Genomic DNA, 20,059 nt, shown 5'->3' on the forward strand with positions numbered 1-20,059 from the left:
TTGTTTATATACTCCATTGTTACTCTTTATTACAGAAATGAAGCACAAAAACTGTAGAAAAACCTAAACACAAAACAGCTGCAAGTTTCCAAAAGCAACAATAATGCAACCAATGCTGATACAAATATTCATTATTGCAGTGAGAGCACAGGAATACTAAAAAGATAAAACTCTTGTTTACTAACAAAATTGGTACAAAATCGAGGATACAAACACTTCCATGTACACAATTCTAATCATTTCTGTGAAACTTTCAGAAAGTCTTTATCACAAGAAATTAAGAGCACTATTATCAATACAGAATTTCTCCAAAGAATTTAACATCACAATGCAGCTCACGTTGCTCATTTAGAGGAAAACAAAATTCCTGTAAGTCTTTGTGGAGCACTCTTTGAATGCAACATCTCCCGAATAGTAGCAATCATAATAATTTATGACGAAGGTCTAATCCATCGAGCCAAAGCAGAAGTATATACTTGTACAAGAATACAATTGTGAAACAACTGGAATACAATCAACACATTCTTTAATAATAAATCTTTAGGAAGCAGGAGCACTTTCTCACCATCTGTAGGATAAAAGATTTCTCATGCCTCCCTCTTCTTGAAAAGCCTGAGTCATAAGTCATCTGAATCTCTATTGTGCTTTCATGTAAAATAATAACGACACAATATTTCCAAAGTTGCATAAGGCCATCGAAGCATTGTAAAGCTTGGTTAATTACCACAATGGTGTTGCACTGGGGTGGTGGACTTTAGTGATTCGGAAATTGTGACAATGTCTAATATATAACAAAATAATATTGTCCTATTTATTATTTGAGTATAATAATTCCATTACTACACTGCAATGTGCTTTTTAAACATTCTTCAGGAAGTTTGCTTGCTATAAATATTTCAGATGTGATGTAAGGAGCCAAATACTTGAATGATGTTATTTAGTATTTCAGATACTATCAAATCAACCAAGCCCATTATTTTCACTTTTGCTAGTAAGCTGATGTGAGCACCTTTTACAAATGAGTTTTATCAGCAATTATTCATGATCATTTACCTGTGAAACCTTATGACTTTTTGATTGCACAAACTCATTAATTTGTATACACATAGAAATTATTCACCAGGCTAGTACTTAGGAAGATAAATTATAAGTACTGAGTGAAGGCTGTAAGCAATTGATCTTGGCTGCATACTGAAATGTTAGGCCTAAAACAAGTATCTGAGGTGTGTCTGTGATATAGGTTTTCATTATACTGAACGTCGTATTCAATCGTCCCATTACACAAAATGACGCAAAGGCAAACTCAAATATGAAAGAGCTAATGCAAAGGAATGCAAAGTATGAAAAAATAAAACAGCAACTACTGGGCCTATTTATCATTTAAACGTCTGCACCAAGAGGGAAATGATCCGAGGAAACATTCTGGACTATCCCCCTCTGACAGAATCCAACTGGTAAACAAAGTGCATATTGAAAACATTGTTGAGGCCACCAACGTTACTTTAAGGGTTGCCACTCACACCAAGAAATAGATCTGATACAAAAGCAAAACTCACTATTCTGTAATTCAACTGCAGCCTCCAAAAATTTGACCACTTTTTTTCACACTCTGTGAAAACAATGTATATAGTTGTCGCTGTACCTTTAAAGGAGCAGTGTGTACGATTTAGGGGGATTTAGTGGCAGCTCTGTAGCTGTGCAGATTGCAACCAGCTGAAGCTTCTCCTGGTTAGAATTCCTTTGGTGTTCATTGTTTGGTACTGGGAGCCAAATTATCCTCTCCAGAACAGACAGACCAGGTGATTAAAACCACTAACACACTGATTAAAGCAGTTTTACGTTACAAATCAGTAGTTTTTTTTATGCTGTTTGGCTCGTCGCAGATGGGCTACTAGCCCTGCTAAGGTATGTTCACTTTATTTTTGATCCAGATATTCAGGAGCCGAATTATCCACAGAGGTTTCCTCCTCTCCAAAACAAAAGGACTTGTTTATTTAAACTATTCAAAAACTGAATAAAACAGTTTCACATTATAAATCGGTGTTTTTACAATGCTGTTTGGCATGTCGAAGACAGGCAGCTAGCCTAGCACCTGCTAATGTGTGTTCGCCTTTTTTTTCTCTGATAACCTAAGATCCAGACATTCAAGAGGTTTGTACCTAGAGCCAAATTATCCACAGAGGTCTCCTCCTCTCCAAAACACACAGTCCTGGTGATTAAAACCAGTAACACACTGAATAAAGCAGTTTCATGTCACAAATCGATCAGTGTTTTTCTGATGCTGTTTGGCATGGCGGGGATGGGCCACTAGCCCAGCACCTGCTAATGTGTGCTCACCTATTTCCTCTGATAACCTAATGTGTGTTCACCTTATTTTTGATCCAGGTGTTCAGGAGGATTTCAGTGGGAGCTAAATTATCCACAGAGGACTCTTCCTCTCCAGAACAAATGGATCCAGTAATTTAAACTGGTAAAAAACTGAATAAAACAATTTATTGTTATACATCTGTGTTTTTACAATGCTGTTTGGCATGTCAGAGACAGGTCGGTAGCCCAGCACCTGCTAATGTGTGCTCTCCTTTTTTCTTTTCATAGTTGATTTGATAGTTGATTTAAATAAGTAAAACACTGAATAAAGCTGTTTTTCTGTTGCTCTCGTCATAGAGGGGCTGCTAACTACTGCGGCCGATGTGAAAACGTGCATGGCCCGATCTAGAGCCAGTGTTTGGCTTATATGCTTTAAGCTACCGTAAAAACATAGCGATTTCTGTGGATGAGGACCCGCTCCCTATGTAGATATAATCACTCATTCTAAGGTAATAATTATGTCATTATTTTTCAGAAAACATACTTATTGTATTCCATATCTGCCAATAAATACCCCTAAATCCTACACACTGGACCTTTAAGTCAAACACGGTACAGCTGAAGAGATGAGGGTGCAACTCTGTACCTTGTTTTCTCAAAACACCAAGATAGATAATACAAGTAGACAACTAAAAGAGGTTTCAAATAGATAAATGCTTATAGCTCATTTTGAAAGGAAAATAAACCAGTTATAATCATCTCGTCTCACAGAGAAATCTAGCACTTGATTGCACATTCACGTTTACACCTCTAATGAACATGGCCACTTCAATATATATGACATTGGAGGCAAGCAAATAAGCTATACATTCAAAGTCTTCCTTTCATAGGCTGAGGTGTGTCTGATTCTAATATTAAATATTGTCTCTCATGAGAAATGCACTACTTTGTAACTTGTCTGATGCTTACACGTGGCTATGACTCTGCTCGTGGCTCCAGAGGCTAAAGGCCGTCTTAAAGGTCCTGTGACAGAGTTTACACATGTACTGCCTCTTAAACGTCAGGGCAGAGAGAGATGGTGCATGGTAAAAGAGTGTGTCTGATTCCTGAGGGCCCCCTGGGTTCTCCACGCTGTTCGACCTTGACAGAGGGCTGTGGCTGCTGGCTTGCCGCTCGAGTTCAGGCCTCTTCGTCTTGCTTACTGATGAGCTACAGGGCTCTGGGCTGCTGGACTCCTCAGCCATTGCTGCGGCTACTGGCGCCGTCTGGGTGGATTTGAGCACGGAGGCCTGCGGGGAGGGGCGGTCGGTGTTTTGAGGGGTCGTGGGAGGGGAGGGAGACAGAGGTGAGGGGTGTCTGTCGATCTCTTTGGCTCCAGGTTCGTTAGCAGTTGACATGTGGGACTGGAAGTGGCTCCAAAGGCGGAAGTTGGTCCTGAAGGCTTTGTTGCAGATGTGACAGATGAACGGTTTGATGTGGCATAGCAGCTCCTGGTGGCGTTCCAGGTCTTTGCGAGAGCTGAAAAGATTTCCGCATTTCTCGCATGGCCACACACCGGGTTCCTCAGGCCCAGATTTGGCAGACTCTGCGTTTTCCACTTCACTCACGGCCTCCTCTAATGGCTCTTCTTTTACTACCAGCTTGCCGTGATGGCCCATGCTCAGGTCCTCAGGCACATAGGATGAGGAGTCTTCTGAATCGTACATGGGCGGACCTGAGGAGTCACTGTAAGCGATGTTCTCTCTTGAGCTTCCCGGTGCTAGAGGCTCGTCATTGTAATGCTCGTCAACGAGCATCTCAGACGCCTCTTCACTGTTCTCTTGCTGCCTCAGGTGAATCTGGTCTTTAATTGTCATCATGTTGTGGTTGTGGACCTCCACCTGGTGGCGCCATATGCTGAAGGAAGATTTGAAGGTCCGCATGCACTCCAGGCACGTCAGTTTCTTGTACTTACAATGTGCCTCGTGGTCCTTCTTGACCGTCGGACTTGAGAATCGGAGGCCGCAGTAGGGGCATACAGTTGCGTGTCGACAGCCTCTCTCATGGTCGCCCTGCTCGAAGAGTGAAGACAGCTTCATATTACAGAGTCTACAGGAGAAAACACCAGCGTCTGCGTTCTTCTGTTGAATGTTCTCATCCTGCTCCTGGTAGAGGATGCCTTCATCCGCTGTGTCCTGATCAGCCTTTTCAGCAGGATGTGTCCTTAAATGCTGTCTGTACTGAGACTGGAACACAAATACTTTCCCACAGTAAGGGCATATAAAGCTGGGTCTTGATCTCTTTTTGGTGAGTGCAGGAGATTGCAGGCCCTGCTTATTCCTCTTCAGCTTCCACAGCAGGGCTTTCTTTATCTCCCTCTCTCGCACAATATCTATCAACTTCTTTTGAAATTTCTCATCCAGTACGGAGGAGCTGGAGGACGAGGCTGGGTTTTGTACTACACCATGCTGAGTTTGGCAGTGAGTCCACACTTTGAAGTTGGTATGGAAGCGCTTGTGGCAGATGTCGCAAGCATACGGCTTTTCAGGGTTGTGATACATATTTACATGACGATGCAGTCCAGCGCTGGACCTGAAAACCTTTAAACAGTTCCAGCATTTAAAAATCTTGTTCTGAGGCTGCTCCCCACTGTTTTCATTAGAGTCGCTGCTGGCACTCTGAGGTACTGTTTCTGACACGTCCTCGTCCAGTGAGAGGGGTTGTTCTTTAAATATTTTGCTCTTCTTGAACGGGTACCTTCTGTTGTCTGGCCTGTCCTTTCTTTTCCCAAAAGGACTGAAGTCAGGCTTGGAACCTTGGTCGTAATTTGTCTGCAAGTCTTTAAGATTGACTGGCAATGCATCTCCAACTGTGATTCGAATAATGTCCATGGGGTCAGCGAGTGGACTGCTGGGCTCAGCTTTCACACTGACTTCTCTGTCTACCTGAGTTTTTTCATCATACCTGCTGGGGTACTTTGACCTGAGAACCAGGGGGGATGTTCTTTTTGAATTGCCATTGTGAGCAGATGTTTCCGACCCAGATGCCTTTGATGCCATTTTAACAACTGACTGTTCACGATTTTGCAGCTCCTTGAGCTCCAGCGTGGGTGAGAAGACTGGAACGGGGCTGTCCATGGATAATGATCTTCGGAGTAGGCTTTTTATGAGTGGCCCGCTCCTGTCAATAGTCTGGCTTGGCTCAGTGGGCTGACCCTGAAAGGGCACTTTGGTGCGATAGTTGGGCTCTAGCTCCTCATTCTCCTCTTTAGCGTCCTGGTCAGTGCCAGACTGCAACCTGATGTGCTGCACTTCAGCATCACTGAAAGACACAGATGATGTCAGCTGGGGCCTAACAGATGTGACATGAGATGAATTCCCTTTTAATATGGAGGAGAATGGATAGGTGGGCTTTCTTTCGGCAGCTTCACTCTGCTCCGATGATTTCCTGCTGATGGATTCAGAGTCTCTGACCGATTCATATGAGTTGTGTTCTGATGGAGGCAGAGCTGACTCTCGGGTGGAGTGGGGAGATGATGATCTCTCTGATGTTTTTCTCTGATAATTTGAGCGAGAGGAATGGGTTGTGTCATTTCGAACCCGACACACAATGACGCTCCTTGTCTGGACATCATTCTCATCCCCTTCTGTGAACGAAAGCCTTTTTCTAGACACGCAGTAGGATGCGTGTGGCCTTGTTGACACAATGTTGGTGAGGAAAGGGATTCCAAGGCTGTAGCCCAGCTCTTGAATGGCTGCCAGGCTGCCTTTGTCCACAAAAAGTGAGGAGGAGTAAATGTAATTCAGAACTATCTCGAAGGCGTCTGGCTCACAGAAGTCCAGGTTTACAACTCTCAGCGACTCTGCGTCCATCCGTGTGAACAGGGACTGGAAATACTCACTGGTGGCGGCCAGAACACTCTTATGGGCCTGGTACCTCTGGTCTGCCACAACCAGGACTACGTCACACATCTGGCCCCGCAGGCGCTGCTCGTTCAGAACCCCTAACACTGAGAGGGCATGGGAGGGATTGCTGTAATGCACTAGGCTCTCCATGGCTGAAAGACAAGAGGATTAAAATTTAATTCAGGATTGTAAATACAAGAGGTGATCATTCACTGTAGAGACGGACATGAACGAACAAGCACATGCACACATACAATAACAGCCAACTGGAGCTCAAGTACCTGACCTATTGCCCTGTTTTTAATATATGCCTGTGTTTACTGGTCATCTAATGCCATGATATCAGTGTCAGGCTGTGAATTTGCGTTATATTATCTTAGTATATGATGCAGCCGTTTATTAGAGTTAATCCAGCCAGTTTTGCTGACATGTGGGCCACTGAACCGATACAAAAAGTTATGTATGAATCTGTAATTTACTGTTGTCAGTATGTTTTGCACATCCATTCCCTAATAAAGAGGCAAACTCTATCTAAAAAATGAAATTTAATTTAATCTAATTACCACCATTTGGGCATGTGAATTATGAGTGTATGACACATCACATTATCTTACATTATTTTACATTACCGTTTAAATGGATGTGTTATTATTGTTGCTTTGATGTAATTCTAAAAAGTTTAAAATGAATTTTTAATCATTTTGTTAATAAATATTTCATGAGTAATAGTTGGTTGTCAATTGTAATTTCATATTAGCAAATAAAAACAAATATTTATATCGTGATAAGAGTGATAACACGTTATAGATGCTGTTATGCACAGATACAAATACAGGTTTGTCTTGAGATTTTGGCTCGCCCTTTGGTGTGCCTTTCTTTCTTTATGATTACTTAAGTTACTTAGACGTTACTTGGTGGTGTTATCTAAACATTTTGCTTAATAAGTGTGTAGTGTATGTGAAAACACAGTTGTTATAAGGCACAGTAATGAGATACAAATGATACATATGATAATGTACAGTATAGGAGTGTCTTGATAAACTGATATCGAAGATAACATTTGTATTTAAAAATAAAATAGTGATATAATGACATGATAATATCGTGTTTCTGCATTTCTCTGTTTATTCAACCCAGAGATTGACTGATAAAATAACATTCAGATTAACTGATAATGACAATAATCACTGGTTTGCAGACCCACTGTGAAGAAATGGTGACCTTCATTGAGCCAATCAACTGTGACAGTATTGTATATTATTTTACTGTGAGTAAAAGTCATAATTCCATGTTTCTCTGGCATGTTTTGTTCATACTGGTTGTTCTTTACGATGATCACTAGAGGTCAAAGTTGAACCTTGCTATGTACCTTAACCTGCTGCACACTGAAACAGAGGGACATGAATTTATGGATATTACATCACACTATGTCAGATGATATGAAAATGGAGCTCTGTCAAGTCAACCGCGGTGACACAGACAAAAGCAGGAACTTATAACATAAAAGTGTTTAATATGCTTTTATAAAATAAAACATTAACCTTCACAGAAAAGAGCAAAGGTGGTATTTCACGCAGCACATGCCATACATTAACATAAATGACTCTGTTCAGGACGTCATCTATTAACTAAGGTGACTGTGAGACAAGGTGCATCCGGATCTGGCTGGTTCAGGCTGAACTATTTCCTGGGGGTGACCATTGTCACATGGAAACATTGTCCCTCTGTATAGTGGTAAAGCAGACCTTGAGAATATCGCTGTTACACTGCAACGTACACTTAATTGCCAATTTATGACGTACATGAGGGTGTAGGATTGGTTTCAGCAGTGTGAATGTAATAAAACGTAAATAAGGTTGTGGTGGCATCTTTAAGGAACCTTTTACCGCTTATTTTTGATTGATGTTTTATTCAAGCACATTTTTATTAGAGTATGAACTGTTAAATAAAAAAAAAAATCATGTCTGCAGTTCTCCCCTTCAGGCTGCATTTAACAACCTCTGCCAACAAGTTAGGGCAGCGTGTATGTAGCCTGAGACGCAAAAAAATATGCACTATGGTGACAAGACAGTTACAGTAAAATGCTTAGAGATTAACTGGTAATAAAATAAACCTGAAACATTAATAGTGAGGTGGACATGGCTCCCCTTATCCCCAGTGGCAACTACACCCTTGGAGGTATACCTAGCTAAACCTAAAACAATTTAACACACCAGCTTTGCAATAAATATTATTTTCATAAAGGTTTAAATTAAGTTTTTATTTAAGCTGATTTATAGCAGTGCAGATAAACTTTATGGTCATACTGGAGGCTGTAGTTTGTGGTGCTGTTAGAACCTTTAATAAGAGTAGGGCTGCAGCTCACCATCATTTTTATTGTCGATTATTTTCTCAATTAATTGATTAGGTGTGTGCTGTATAACATGGTTTTGGACTCAATAGCTTCTCCAACACTGACTAGCCACTGCTATTAAGGGTCACCAAACTTTAGGAGACGGCACCAGGTCATAGTCGTATGATGCACACTTTAGTTGACGGAGTGTATAGGTTACACATTTTTACAACAGGAAAAAGTAACAATCACTTTAGGCCTACAGCAAAGAGAAATGCAAATTAATTCAAATATAGCGTATTCATTTCTGTATAATTTTACCTGAAAACCATAGAGAGCCCACGGAGAGGGGCTAAGGAGCCACAGGTTTCCTACCCCTGTTAGACCAAGCAACTAATCGATTAACCGAGAATATAACTGACAATAAAAACGATGGTTAGCTGCAGCCTGACTCTTATTAAAGGTTCTAACAGCACCACAAACTACAGCCTCCATGTGACCATAAGGTTTAGCCGCACTGCTCTAAATCAACTTAAATAAAAACCTTAACCCTAATGAAAATAATATTTATTGCAGAACTGGTGTGTTAAACTGTTTTAGGTTTAGCTAGGTATACCTCCACGGGTGTAGTTGCCACTGGGGATAAGGGGAGCCATGTCCACCTCACTTTTATTGTTTCAGGTTAATTTTATTACCAATAAATCTCTAAGCATTTTACTGTACTGTCTTGTCACCATAGAGCATATCTTTTTTGTGTCTCAGGCTACATACACGCTGCCCTAACTTGTTGGTGGAGGTTTTTATATGCAGCCTGAAGGGGATAACTGCAGACATTTTTTTACAGTTGATATTCTCATAGTAAGCTCCTATTATAGACCAAATAACTACTGATTAATCGACAGAATAATCGACAATAAAAATGATCGTTAGTTCTACAGGTACTATAGTGTATATAAACCCGTAGCTGGCAACCATTGTGCAGAAAGCAAGGAGCATGATGTGAAAGGCCTCCATCAGGTGAGTCACCTTTCTACATCATACGTATTTATTTTATTTTTTTCACAGTCCTATTTATCTCAAAAACAACGCGCGCTGCTCCTTTGGGCGTTTATTTTGAAAATGGTGACCGGAAGACGTGTTACTGATGTTGACACTTGCTATAAAAAGCTCCTGGGCTCATTCATTCATCAAAAACTGGCAACCGCTCTGCTGCCTCTTCATCCAAACTCACAGTCCACGTTCAGAGCGAAGCAGCAGCGACTGCTCGCTCGTGTCAGCTTTCCATGAGGAAGTCGATTGAGGCTTCCAGCATTAGATCATACATGAGACGTGGCTCATGACACATAACTTCTCCAACCGAAATGCCACTTTCAGTTTAGGAAACAGTCACGAGTTTTTCAGTGTGAGTGGGTAAATGGCGAGAGATACAGCCGAGGCTACAACCCTTTCGCTTTAACGGTAAATGAAGACGGGGGGAAAGTTGAGCGCGTTTCAATGGGCTCCAGCTCGGTAATCCCGGAATGAAAACACAGTCGGTGCAGACAGGAGCTGTTGGAGTGTGGGGGGAGTGAATTAGACCCGTTACCCCCGGTGGAAGTGGTGTTTTTTGTCTTCTATAGCGGTTCAACCCGGCTTGACACGGCGTAGCTGTTGCCTGCTGAATAATAGGGTTATATGTGGTCAGGTTTTACAGCGGCACGAGCCCCCCTTTCGAGTTACGTCAGGGAGGAAAAGGAAAAAAGCTTCACCTTAACAGCACTCTACCAACTCTCTTCCAGGCTCCCGGGTTATAGTGCCGTACGGTAAGTTTGGCGGTGTGGCGACACTTACCCTGCCCGTCGTCAACACCGTATTTCCTCCGCACGGCCGCGACTTTATTCAGTGTTGTGTAGATTTCTGCGCGCTGGTCGTGATTCCATCCATCTTGAATTTGACGTCATCCCACACCAGGGATGAGGTCATCGCAAAGAACGCTCGTCACGTGCACTGCGCTGCGATAGGCTGGTGAGGGAGCAGGGGGCGGGGCCAACGGACGACTTGACACTGAAGCTAATTTAAAGAGACAGGTCATATTTTTCATGTTCGCTGTCAACAGTTTAGTTTCATTTCGTGGGTTTTATTACGGCCACACGTTGTTAACTCAAATTACACTCCATGTTTTAATTGACTGTGTGCTTGAGCGCTGTTCTGTTATTATTTTCAAGCTGTTTAAATAAAGTATTGTAAGTTTGTACCTCTATTTTGCTTTGTGTTAAGTCACATGGGTTACTGTAAACTGGCCGAGGGCGGAGACTAGGGATTATTTATTTATTTTAGTTTGATGTAAAAAATAAATAGATAAAAGAAAAATAAAGAAAATATATGCATACATTTAAAATAACTAGAGCTTCTTCTTCTTTTTTTTTTTTTTTTTTTTTTTTTTTTACATTTTTGGCAAATTAATATATATAAATATATATGAATATATATTATATTTAATTTTCATCTAAAAAATGCACCCCAAAATGCATAAAACAAAAAAGAAAAACAAAAAAACCCAAAACTAACTAACTAAATAAATATATGTATGTATATATATATATATATACATACATATATTTATGTATGTATAAATATATGCCCCCCCCCTCACACACACACGCGCACACAAATAAAAATGAAAATTGACAGTGTCAGAAGTGAACTGAACATCAAACTCAAAGTAATTATTAAAGAAATCTGGAACAAAACATCAAACTAACCATACAAAATCTATTTTGAGGTGATTTTTATTTTTTGAGCTGTTAATTTTCCTCAAAGTCAACCTGAGATTCTCACCTTAGCTTAACTTCATCTATGGACCCCTCGTGCAAAATGGTGATCAGAGATGGGCAGTATTTCTGTTATTTGAAAAATATACTTGTGTAAAATGTCCTAATGATGTCAATTAATCGGCTAAACCAATAAATCAGTTGATCTCTAGTTACTTTCATGTCCTGGGGAAGTTCAATCAATATTTGGGTCAAAGCCAGAAACCAGAAAAACTGGTGATGTCATCAGTTTAGAAGAATATGTTTTCTGTCCCATACCCGAACGAGCTTTATTCTATTGTAGCGTTCTTTGTTCTGAAAGAGAAAATATACCTGTATACTCAGAACATTCCCCTGAGTGCTCTTAGTGTCATCGAGAACATCTTTTTTAATTAATTGTCTGTGGTGCAGCTCCAGACTCGTGTTGGCTCATGTGTACTGGAATATTTGGACTGTCTTATACCATAGGAATAATGTGAAAATTGTAAAGAAAATGTGTGTAATTTTCCCTTTAATATCCCATAACAGAAGAGATTGTCTCTGGAAGCTTTAAACTATGAGGTGCAAATATAATATGCATGTAATTGCACTCCCCCTCTAACCCCAATGAAACCAATTAGGTCCGTGACTGAATGAGAGTCACTATAGCACGGCAGTGGGTTGGTGTCATTACTGGCGTCCAGTGGGGACTTGTTGCTGTGTTTTTTTGGCTAACAGGCCTGTTCCAGGAAAGCCTTGTCAGCTACAGTACCTGGCAACAGTCTCATGACCCCATCAGGTGGTGTGGCACTGGTGCTGAAAAGCGTGCAATGTGGCATAAAGCCATGCCCTATTGAGCTGATGATTTTTATTTTGTGGTGTTACTGTATCAAATGTGTAGCGTGACCTTAGTTGACTCAGTCTGCAGCCCTGCAGCTCCCCACATCCACATGCTCCAGCGCGTCAGCGTGTACCCAGTCATTATCATGTAATGACTGAAGGAAGTTAAATCAGGCACATTTTCACACCTCATTACTATAAAAGGAGCTCCATTACATTAATCACTTCATTTACAAAGAAAGAAAAACAAGATTTAAAGAAAACAGACTCCCTGTAGAATTCTCATAATGTCAAACTGATGACAAAATTGTCTTCTTTTTTTCCCCCAGAACAAATCTTTGACAGCCAAAGCATCCCACTGTTCCTTCATATAATGAGAAAGAAGATGTGGGAAAATGGCAGGGAAGTTCTTACTCCTCCTTACCTGACATTAATGGCTGACATGGGCTGTTAATGCCGGCAGCACAGCAAGCACTGCCATGGTTACCTGTGTGCAAACCAAGTCATTAGGGACTCTGACTCCTCCCATCTCACCTTTCTCTGCCTGGCATCATAAACATGTTTACTGACACCACCAAACTATGAGTAAAATGACAACTTATTTATTCTACAAAAATGAATTCGAGGCCTGCAGCTCCCCTTGTGAAAATCATGTGAACCGAGGGCTTTTCTCTGTTAACATTCTGACTCACCATCTTGTCATGCTGCCATACTTCATGGCAATGCAATGTAGCAACATTGTCTGAATATCTCGATGTTCTCGGAGAGATTAGTGTCATTTAACCACACCGGCAAATGTGACTTCAAATATCCTCATACTTACCTGCTGGTTGTCGTGATTTTGTGGTCCATGAGGGACTGATGGTGCAACGAGGGGAGGAGAGAAGACAGAGCCACAGAGGATTTAGTCTCTGAGAACGCCCTGAACAGTGAGTTAGCATCATCTCAAAGAGAAACATGCACCTACAATGTGGTCGTTAAATATAAATGGTTGAGATTCTGATCTGTGAAAAATGAGTTGGATGCTCTCCATCTGGGTGGCGGCGGCCCTGCTGGCTCTCTGTAAGGGACAAAACACTGTGCATGAAGGTAGGCCTCTACGCAGATGATGGATTAACATGAAATTGATGTATTTCCACAACTGAATATTGGCATTTATGCGACTGTACACTCATTGCTTCGCCTGCTTTCATTTGTTTTTAACATTTTTAATGGTATAGATGATAGCGATGTATTGTGTTATACCCTGAGTGAGTCAAAATCAAGGAGCAATGTAAATACACAATGTAAAATCTGATGTCATTATGCAGCCAGAGACTAATCACCATGGAAACGTAACCATCAGTAAAACTGACAAGATATATTTTATTCTAGGAAATAGCCTGTCTGCATCTGGCTACCATCTGTGTATCAACAATGAGACGAGGAATGTGAGTTTCCTTGTGGTGCACACAGTCTCCGATACTGTGACAAAGAAATGTGGCGACTGGCTTCTCTGGAGGACGTGCACAGTCACAGTTTACAAGATGACCTACAAGACTGAGTACAAGACAGTGACGGAGCAGGTGACCAGATGCTGCAACGGCTACGAACAAGTCGGCCGTTACTGTGCCCTGCGTGAGTATACTGCACATCATTTGTCCATCAATAGGAGTAAAGATTATAGAAAAGCATAAAGTGTTCTGTTTGCTCTCAGATTTTATTTGTGTTTTTACAAGTATTTATAAAATGTGATAATGCATCACAACATCACACGCTGTGGACTGACAAGCAGCCAGTCTGACCTATCAGCGTGTGGTGCTGTGTGCAAGACACCAGATGGAAGCACAGAAACTGCAGTGCTTCAAATATCTCGCCGCTAATATATGGCCTGTAACATGTTATTTCCTTTGAATGAAGCTGTAAACAGGAGTGTTGAGTTCACTGCCAAGCCAGGATCCTGTCCAACTGCGGATGGATTGCATCCCAGATATGAGGACTGCGAGTGGGACATAGACTGCCCAGGCCAGCTGAAATGCTGCCAGACTTTGCGTGGCTTTCTCTGCATTGATCCTGCAAGTTAGTTGAGCTTTTTTATTTGTTTTCAAGTGTGTAACTAGTGTGGTCTCCTGTGTAAAGTCACGTGCTGTGGTTAATGGGTCAGTGGTTTCCAGCCCTGAAGACTGGCCTAGTTTCAGACAGTTCAACAGAGGTGAAGGGAGTCATGTTTGTCATCTTCAGAGCACAGAAACTTTACATTTAGCCTGTGTAAACTTTGCTTTGCAACTGTGGCTACAAGATGCAATTACAGGATAATAGCTCGTGCTAAAATGTGGTGTAACAGCAGCACAATTAGAGGAGTCATAAAATTAGAGACCTGACCTAGTAATGTCAGTTACACAGCAATATATATCTAAAGTTTGTATATTGATATAAGCAAGGGTGCATTTTATTGCTCATGAGTTCAAGTTTTCATTTCTAATAAGAGGAATGTCATTTATTCTTTCAGAAGTTACATAATCTTACTTTATAAAACCTTAAGTATTTTACAAACACCACCCAGTTATTTGCATGTTAGAGGCTGTATGCAAATTATTAGGGGAGTAGAGTGTGTATATACTTTTGGCAGAAGAGACAGAAGTCTGACATTATTGGAAGAGCAGAGTGGTCTTTTTAAATATCCTCACCCTAGATGTATATTTCTTGTCAGCCCTCATGTATCTGCACAGAGCTGCCTGTGCTTAGTTCATCTATGCCACTTTTCCACTGCATGGTACAGCACAACTCTACTCAACTCAACTCACTCTTTTTCGTTTTTGGATACCATGTCAATCGAGGTTCTAAGCAAGCAGAGTGGAAACTAGAAGGTGATGTTGAAACACTGCAGACCACTGATTGGTTGGAGAGAATCGTCATAAGCATGACACTGCACATCCTGCTTACTATCATTTTTAAAAAGCTAAGCTACTGTCAATAACGACCGTCATTTTTTTAATTGCTTGACTCAGATTCTTAAAAAATGGCAGCCCACAAAACTGCGCCATACACCATGTACTCAATGCTGTAGAACTGATGAAGTGCAGACGTTCCTCTGTTTGGTTGCTGATGATAGAATTCAAGAGTCACCAGTGGCGGTTGCTGGTCTTTCAAACAGGGGAAGGTCACTTTAAGTTGACATGATCATAAAATGAAGCTGTTTTTCAACCACACTCATGCCATAGAACCACAGCAAAACACACCTCAAAGATTTTCAGATGGGTTTAAACACCTGAGTTGTACTGCACAAACTGAAAATGAACTGTATCGCTTATGGAAATAAGGAACTCCGAACTCAGAAGACTCCACTTGCAAATGTTCGCATGGGACTGAGCTCGAAATGCGAAGCAATGTCAATTACAAAGGGGTTCAGCCTTTTAGACAATTCCTCCAATCATCATGCATACACTGAGCATCCTCTCCTGCCTACCGCTCCATTAGGTCCCATGGAAGCTGAGCCTCCCTGGAAGTGGTGGTTTTGTCGCATTTATCCAATGACCGTCTCGCTTTGCTGCCTGAAAAAAACCTGCGTAGCGCTGTCTCATAGGAATGCTTGGAGGCTCCGTGTCCACCGTGCTGACAGGAGAACGTATGACAGGGAGGTCGCGTTTGCAGCAATCGCCCCTGAGTGTCACATAAAAGATGATGTCATGGCAGTTTTACATGGTGTTGAAACACCCAGGGGGTACTGTATCTGCAGTGGAAAACAAAATAGAGAAGAGCATTTGGTACCAAAAGTGAGTCGAGTCGAGTCGGGTCAAGTTGAGTCGTGCCGAACCATGCAGGCATAAGTCACTGAAAGTAGGAGAAGCTGGGGTGCAGTCTTCTATGTTTAGAGGTGTCCTGTAACTTCTGTACAGCCCCCTAGATCCCACTAGTACCCACTTTCCACCAGATGAGCTCTAGTTCTTGAATCAGTTCAGGATTATGGGAAACTTCTTGTGCCATCTTGTGAACCAGCCCATGTTTCTGCCAGTTTTGAGTGGAATCATTGTAACCAAGGATGCATCATCAATGAGGGGCGTTGCACAATGCACAGCAGAAGTCAACAGTGGAAGCAAAATAGCAACTGGCATTCATAACCTTTGAGCTTTTATTCTGCCAAATAACAAGCAAGGGTCAACTATTAAGGAGTCAACTGCATGCTCTTTTTTTCCCCCAACGACTTCTCACTTGACTTCTCCATTCTTGTCTTCTCCATCCTCTCTTTCTAATCTGTAGAAGACACGCCCAAAGATGTCTGGTTTCTGAACCAATTTACTTCTGGCTGAAATGCTCTGAATGGTTCAGAATTAGGAACCTGTTCCATGTTGGTGGAAAAGGGGTGTAGGTGTAGGTGAGGAAACATGGGGTTTCTTTGTGATTTGAGTGAACTGACCCTCTAAACCTAACTTTCAGGCTCAGCAAATTATTCAGAGAATGGAGGATGCCGTTTTAACGCAACTGTGACAGTGAAGACAGATTACCAGCAACTGATGTCCAGTGAAAGGGGACATCTGAATCATATAAGACTGCTACAAGCAATGGTAAGACTAATACTGCCTCTACTGCAGCTATTAAGACTTCCGCTGCTTATATAATGAGACCATGTTGCCAAGACCACTAGCCAGCTACCAATACTTGCTCTAGTAATTCTGCATTCCAAGGCTACTCGTCTCTTTCTGAGTCATTTCATATTTTCCTATTCTAAAGATGTAATTTCACACTGATTATTCTTTGTGTCTCTGTCTCTGATAGGTGACTGGAGCTCTGCAGTCTGATGTCTCAGTGTATTACCTCAGCTCGCAGCCTGTGCATCCCTACAGAAGTGCCACCTCACTGCTGATTGAATCCAACTGTACTCTGTCTCTGTACAATGTCACGTCAAAGCTGCATCTTCTCCTCAAACACATACAGGAAGTGTCGTCTGTAACCGTGGAAGGTGAGGACAGGCGGTTGTCCTGTACAGCAGCACTCGAATCACGCTGAAGCTTTTTTTTTTTTTTTTTTCCCTTTAGAGAAATGACATTCTTGTAGAGTTTTGAGAATGATTCATGTTGCAGAGAACACGGTGTTCAGGAAAGAATGACTCAGTCGCACCACAGTTTCCTTCTCCCACCACTTCTATTTGAGTGACAGTCATCTGTGGGATGTTTCCTGCAATAGCGGAAAAATAACACGAGAGCGTGTGCATACATAGGCATGTGCACACACACCCACACGCACACGCAGATTAATCATGAATGTCACATTTGCACAAAAGACACAGTAACAAGCTCGTCATCATGTACACACACAAACACATTGAATCGCTGTTTTTTACAGATCATTAATTTCACGTGTAAATTCACCACTTAATGTCAGCGTGATAATGTATATTTTATCATTTTTAGACACCTCTGAATTACTCAGCCTTTAAATAAAAAATACATCTCCTAGTAGATGAAACCTTAGGTTCTCTAAAACAAAATTGTCTTTTCTTTTCACATTTATCTCTCCCTTTAAATGATGTTTTTGGATTATGGTTTATTTTTTGTAATTCAACAGCATACACATGTAATTGACCTATGGCTAATTCACGCCCTGCACTATGGCAGGTGTCACAGTACACGGCATTTCGGAGGAGGCAACTGATGATTTTTGGGGACATAACAATCAGATGTCATTGAGAACTAACCAAAAGGGCCTAAACTATGTATTGGAGGGATATGTTAATCATTTTATTGTTGAGAAGGTCAATGAAAAGCTTAAATTACAAGCCAAAATTTACAGGTCCCAGTGTAAGCATAAACCGCATCTCATTGCCATCACCATCAAAGACAACAAATTAAAGTGCCACTGAAGTTAAGGTTTTTGGCTCAGAATATGAGAAAAGGATAACGACCTTTTTACTATCTTTACCAAGAGTGTCTCTCCGTTAGTTTGGTGCTACAGTATTTACACTGAATCATTCAGCATAACGTTTGCCAACCTTTGTTATCTCTGAGATTATAAGTTAATGAAGCTAAGCTCCAAAAGTTAACGTTAGCTTAACTAGAGCCCTTTGGACAACAGCTAACAATGATGTACGATCACCAAAGTACAAAACTAGAACAAAATAGGCTAATGAACTCCCAGCAAACAAGGTGACATGATGAACAACGCAGCTAGGAGCTAACGTGAGGCTAACTTTAGCTAACGTTAGCTAGAGATGTTAAAGATAACTCTATATTTCTTTCCAGCAAAGTGACAATATGTTGCCTCAAACACGATGTTTTCTTACCTTAAAACAGATCTAGACATCCTTGTTAATCTTATTCACGTTGAGTTGATGTTGTGTTCTAACATTACCACACAACTGTATCCTAAGGAGACACTTTTCTTGGTTGAGATGTGGTTTAAAGTGTAAAAAATACACCCCGTCGCCCAGCCTCTCAGGATACCTTGTGTCGCAGTTGCATGTACCCCATGCACACTGTTTGACCATTTTTAAACTTCAAATCTCCAAAAAAGCACATAAAACCGAACAAAACTGACATAGCCATAGGTCAATTGTGATCCCAGTGTAAACTCTTCATATGTCTGTGTTTCTAATTGCAGATATAGATGAGTGTGCAGAGCCTGCTCTCCGTCAGTGTTCCCCTCATGCAGATTGCAACAACACAATGGGCTCCTACCACTGTGCTTGCCACCAAGGATATATTGACGTTGACCCCAATAACCCTGGAGCCCATTGCACAGGTTAGTAGGGAATCTACTGATAAGACTAACAACACCTACAAAACATTCGCATGTCGAGCATGTCTAAAGTGCAGCCTGGGGACCAATAGTGGCCCCTGGACCGATTTTAAACAGCCCGCAGCTTGTTGTTCAAAATATACTACAGAATACTGGATGTTCAAACAAGAACACCTTGCATTTCTTCCATTTACCTCATGATAACAGGACAACAACCCTGACTCACTGCCTGAGCCTGATTGGGCCTGATCTGCGGGGTTCGTGCCAGCCTGGGTTGTTCCTCATTATTGCTTAAATGGCAAATGGAGTTTTAATGGGCTGAATCAGAAAGGGAAAGAGAGAAGATGGGGAGACTGTGACTGAGAGAGGGAAACGGTAACGATGATAATAATAATAAAAAAATACAATATATAATATATTTTTTTGAAGTAAAAATTCTTGTTTTTAATCGGTCTTGGGCCCAAAACTGCTGCAATGGGTCGGACTTGGACAGAAGCTGTGTGGGTTCAGGTAGAGTCGGGCCTAGCCTCTAGGCAGGACTATCATACAGTTTGTAGATACGAACCAAGTAGGAACTATGGAGACAAAATTAATTCAGTAATTCTAACTTATGGTAATGGCATACAGTATGTTGGCACTGTATGAGTGTGTGTATGTGTGCAGTGTGTGTGTGTGTGTGTGTGTGTGTGTTTAAAGTATGAATGAATGATATTTTATCCCTTCCTTTATTATTTTTTTTATTATTTTTAAAAGAGTTCCATTTTATGCTGTGCATTGAATCCCATGTCATTCATTTACAATGACAGTAAAAGGAATTGAATTGAATTTATAACTATTATGCTTTCATATAAGACGGCAAACAAGCAAACACACAGTTACCTAACAGCAGATATTTCCTGCTAGGTAGCAGACATGGCCCCAGCAAAGAAGCTTAAAGTCGACAGTGAGGGTACTGCCACAGTTGCTTTGTCTCATCTAATGAAGCAGCTGGCCCCTGGGCATTTTCACACTATCCAATCTGGCCCCCATTCAAGGAAGTCTGGACACCCACTGTCCTATGTCATGCATCTTCCAATACTTTGATATCCACTACTATGATTTATACAGTGATTGTACCTTCAATCAGTAACAATTATCTTTAAACAACAATGAAACATGAACAAAATACAACATAAATGTTATTTTCTTAATGCATATAAGTTCATATCATCCAGCAA

General features: G+C 41.2%; 2 protein-coding genes across 3 annotated transcripts in view; one reads left to right on the plus strand and one right to left on the minus strand.

Annotated features, from left to right (window-relative positions):
- Nucleotides 1–10,656, minus strand: zbtb21 (zinc finger and BTB domain containing 21). The gene is made up of 2 exons (XM_049593136.1): nt 10,354–10,656; nt 1–6,343 (listed from the first exon to the last, which is right to left on the minus strand). Exon 2 carries the CDS (start codon nt 6,339–6,341, stop codon nt 3,273–3,275), a length of 3,069 nt encoding a protein of 1,022 aa, XP_049449093.1. The 5' UTR covers nt 6,342–6,343; nt 10,354–10,656; the 3' UTR covers nt 1–3,272.
- The window catches only part of umodl1 (uromodulin-like 1), a 24,360-nt gene continuing 13,920 nt past the window's right edge, over nt 9,620–20,059 (plus strand). The window contains exons 1-7 of one of the 2 annotated variants that reach the window (XM_049593131.1): nt 9,620–10,325; nt 12,987–13,220; nt 13,506–13,748; nt 14,031–14,189; nt 16,545–16,672; nt 16,884–17,067; nt 18,705–18,845. In XM_049593131.1, the coding sequence (XP_049449088.1) occupies nt 13,145–13,220; nt 13,506–13,748; nt 14,031–14,189; nt 16,545–16,672; nt 16,884–17,067; nt 18,705–18,845 (931 nt within the window). In that variant the 5' untranslated portion in view covers nt 9,620–10,325; nt 12,987–13,144. Of the gene's footprint in view, nt 10,326–12,394; nt 13,221–13,505; nt 13,749–14,030; nt 14,190–16,544; nt 16,673–16,883; nt 17,068–18,704; nt 18,846–20,059 lie in introns of those variants that run through there. The other variant, XM_049593130.1, reaches the window with a different exon arrangement.

This window comes from Epinephelus fuscoguttatus, linkage group LG12 (assembly GCF_011397635.1).
Source record: "Epinephelus fuscoguttatus linkage group LG12, E.fuscoguttatus.final_Chr_v1".
Taxonomy (NCBI): domain Eukaryota; kingdom Metazoa; phylum Chordata; class Actinopteri; order Perciformes; family Serranidae; genus Epinephelus; species Epinephelus fuscoguttatus.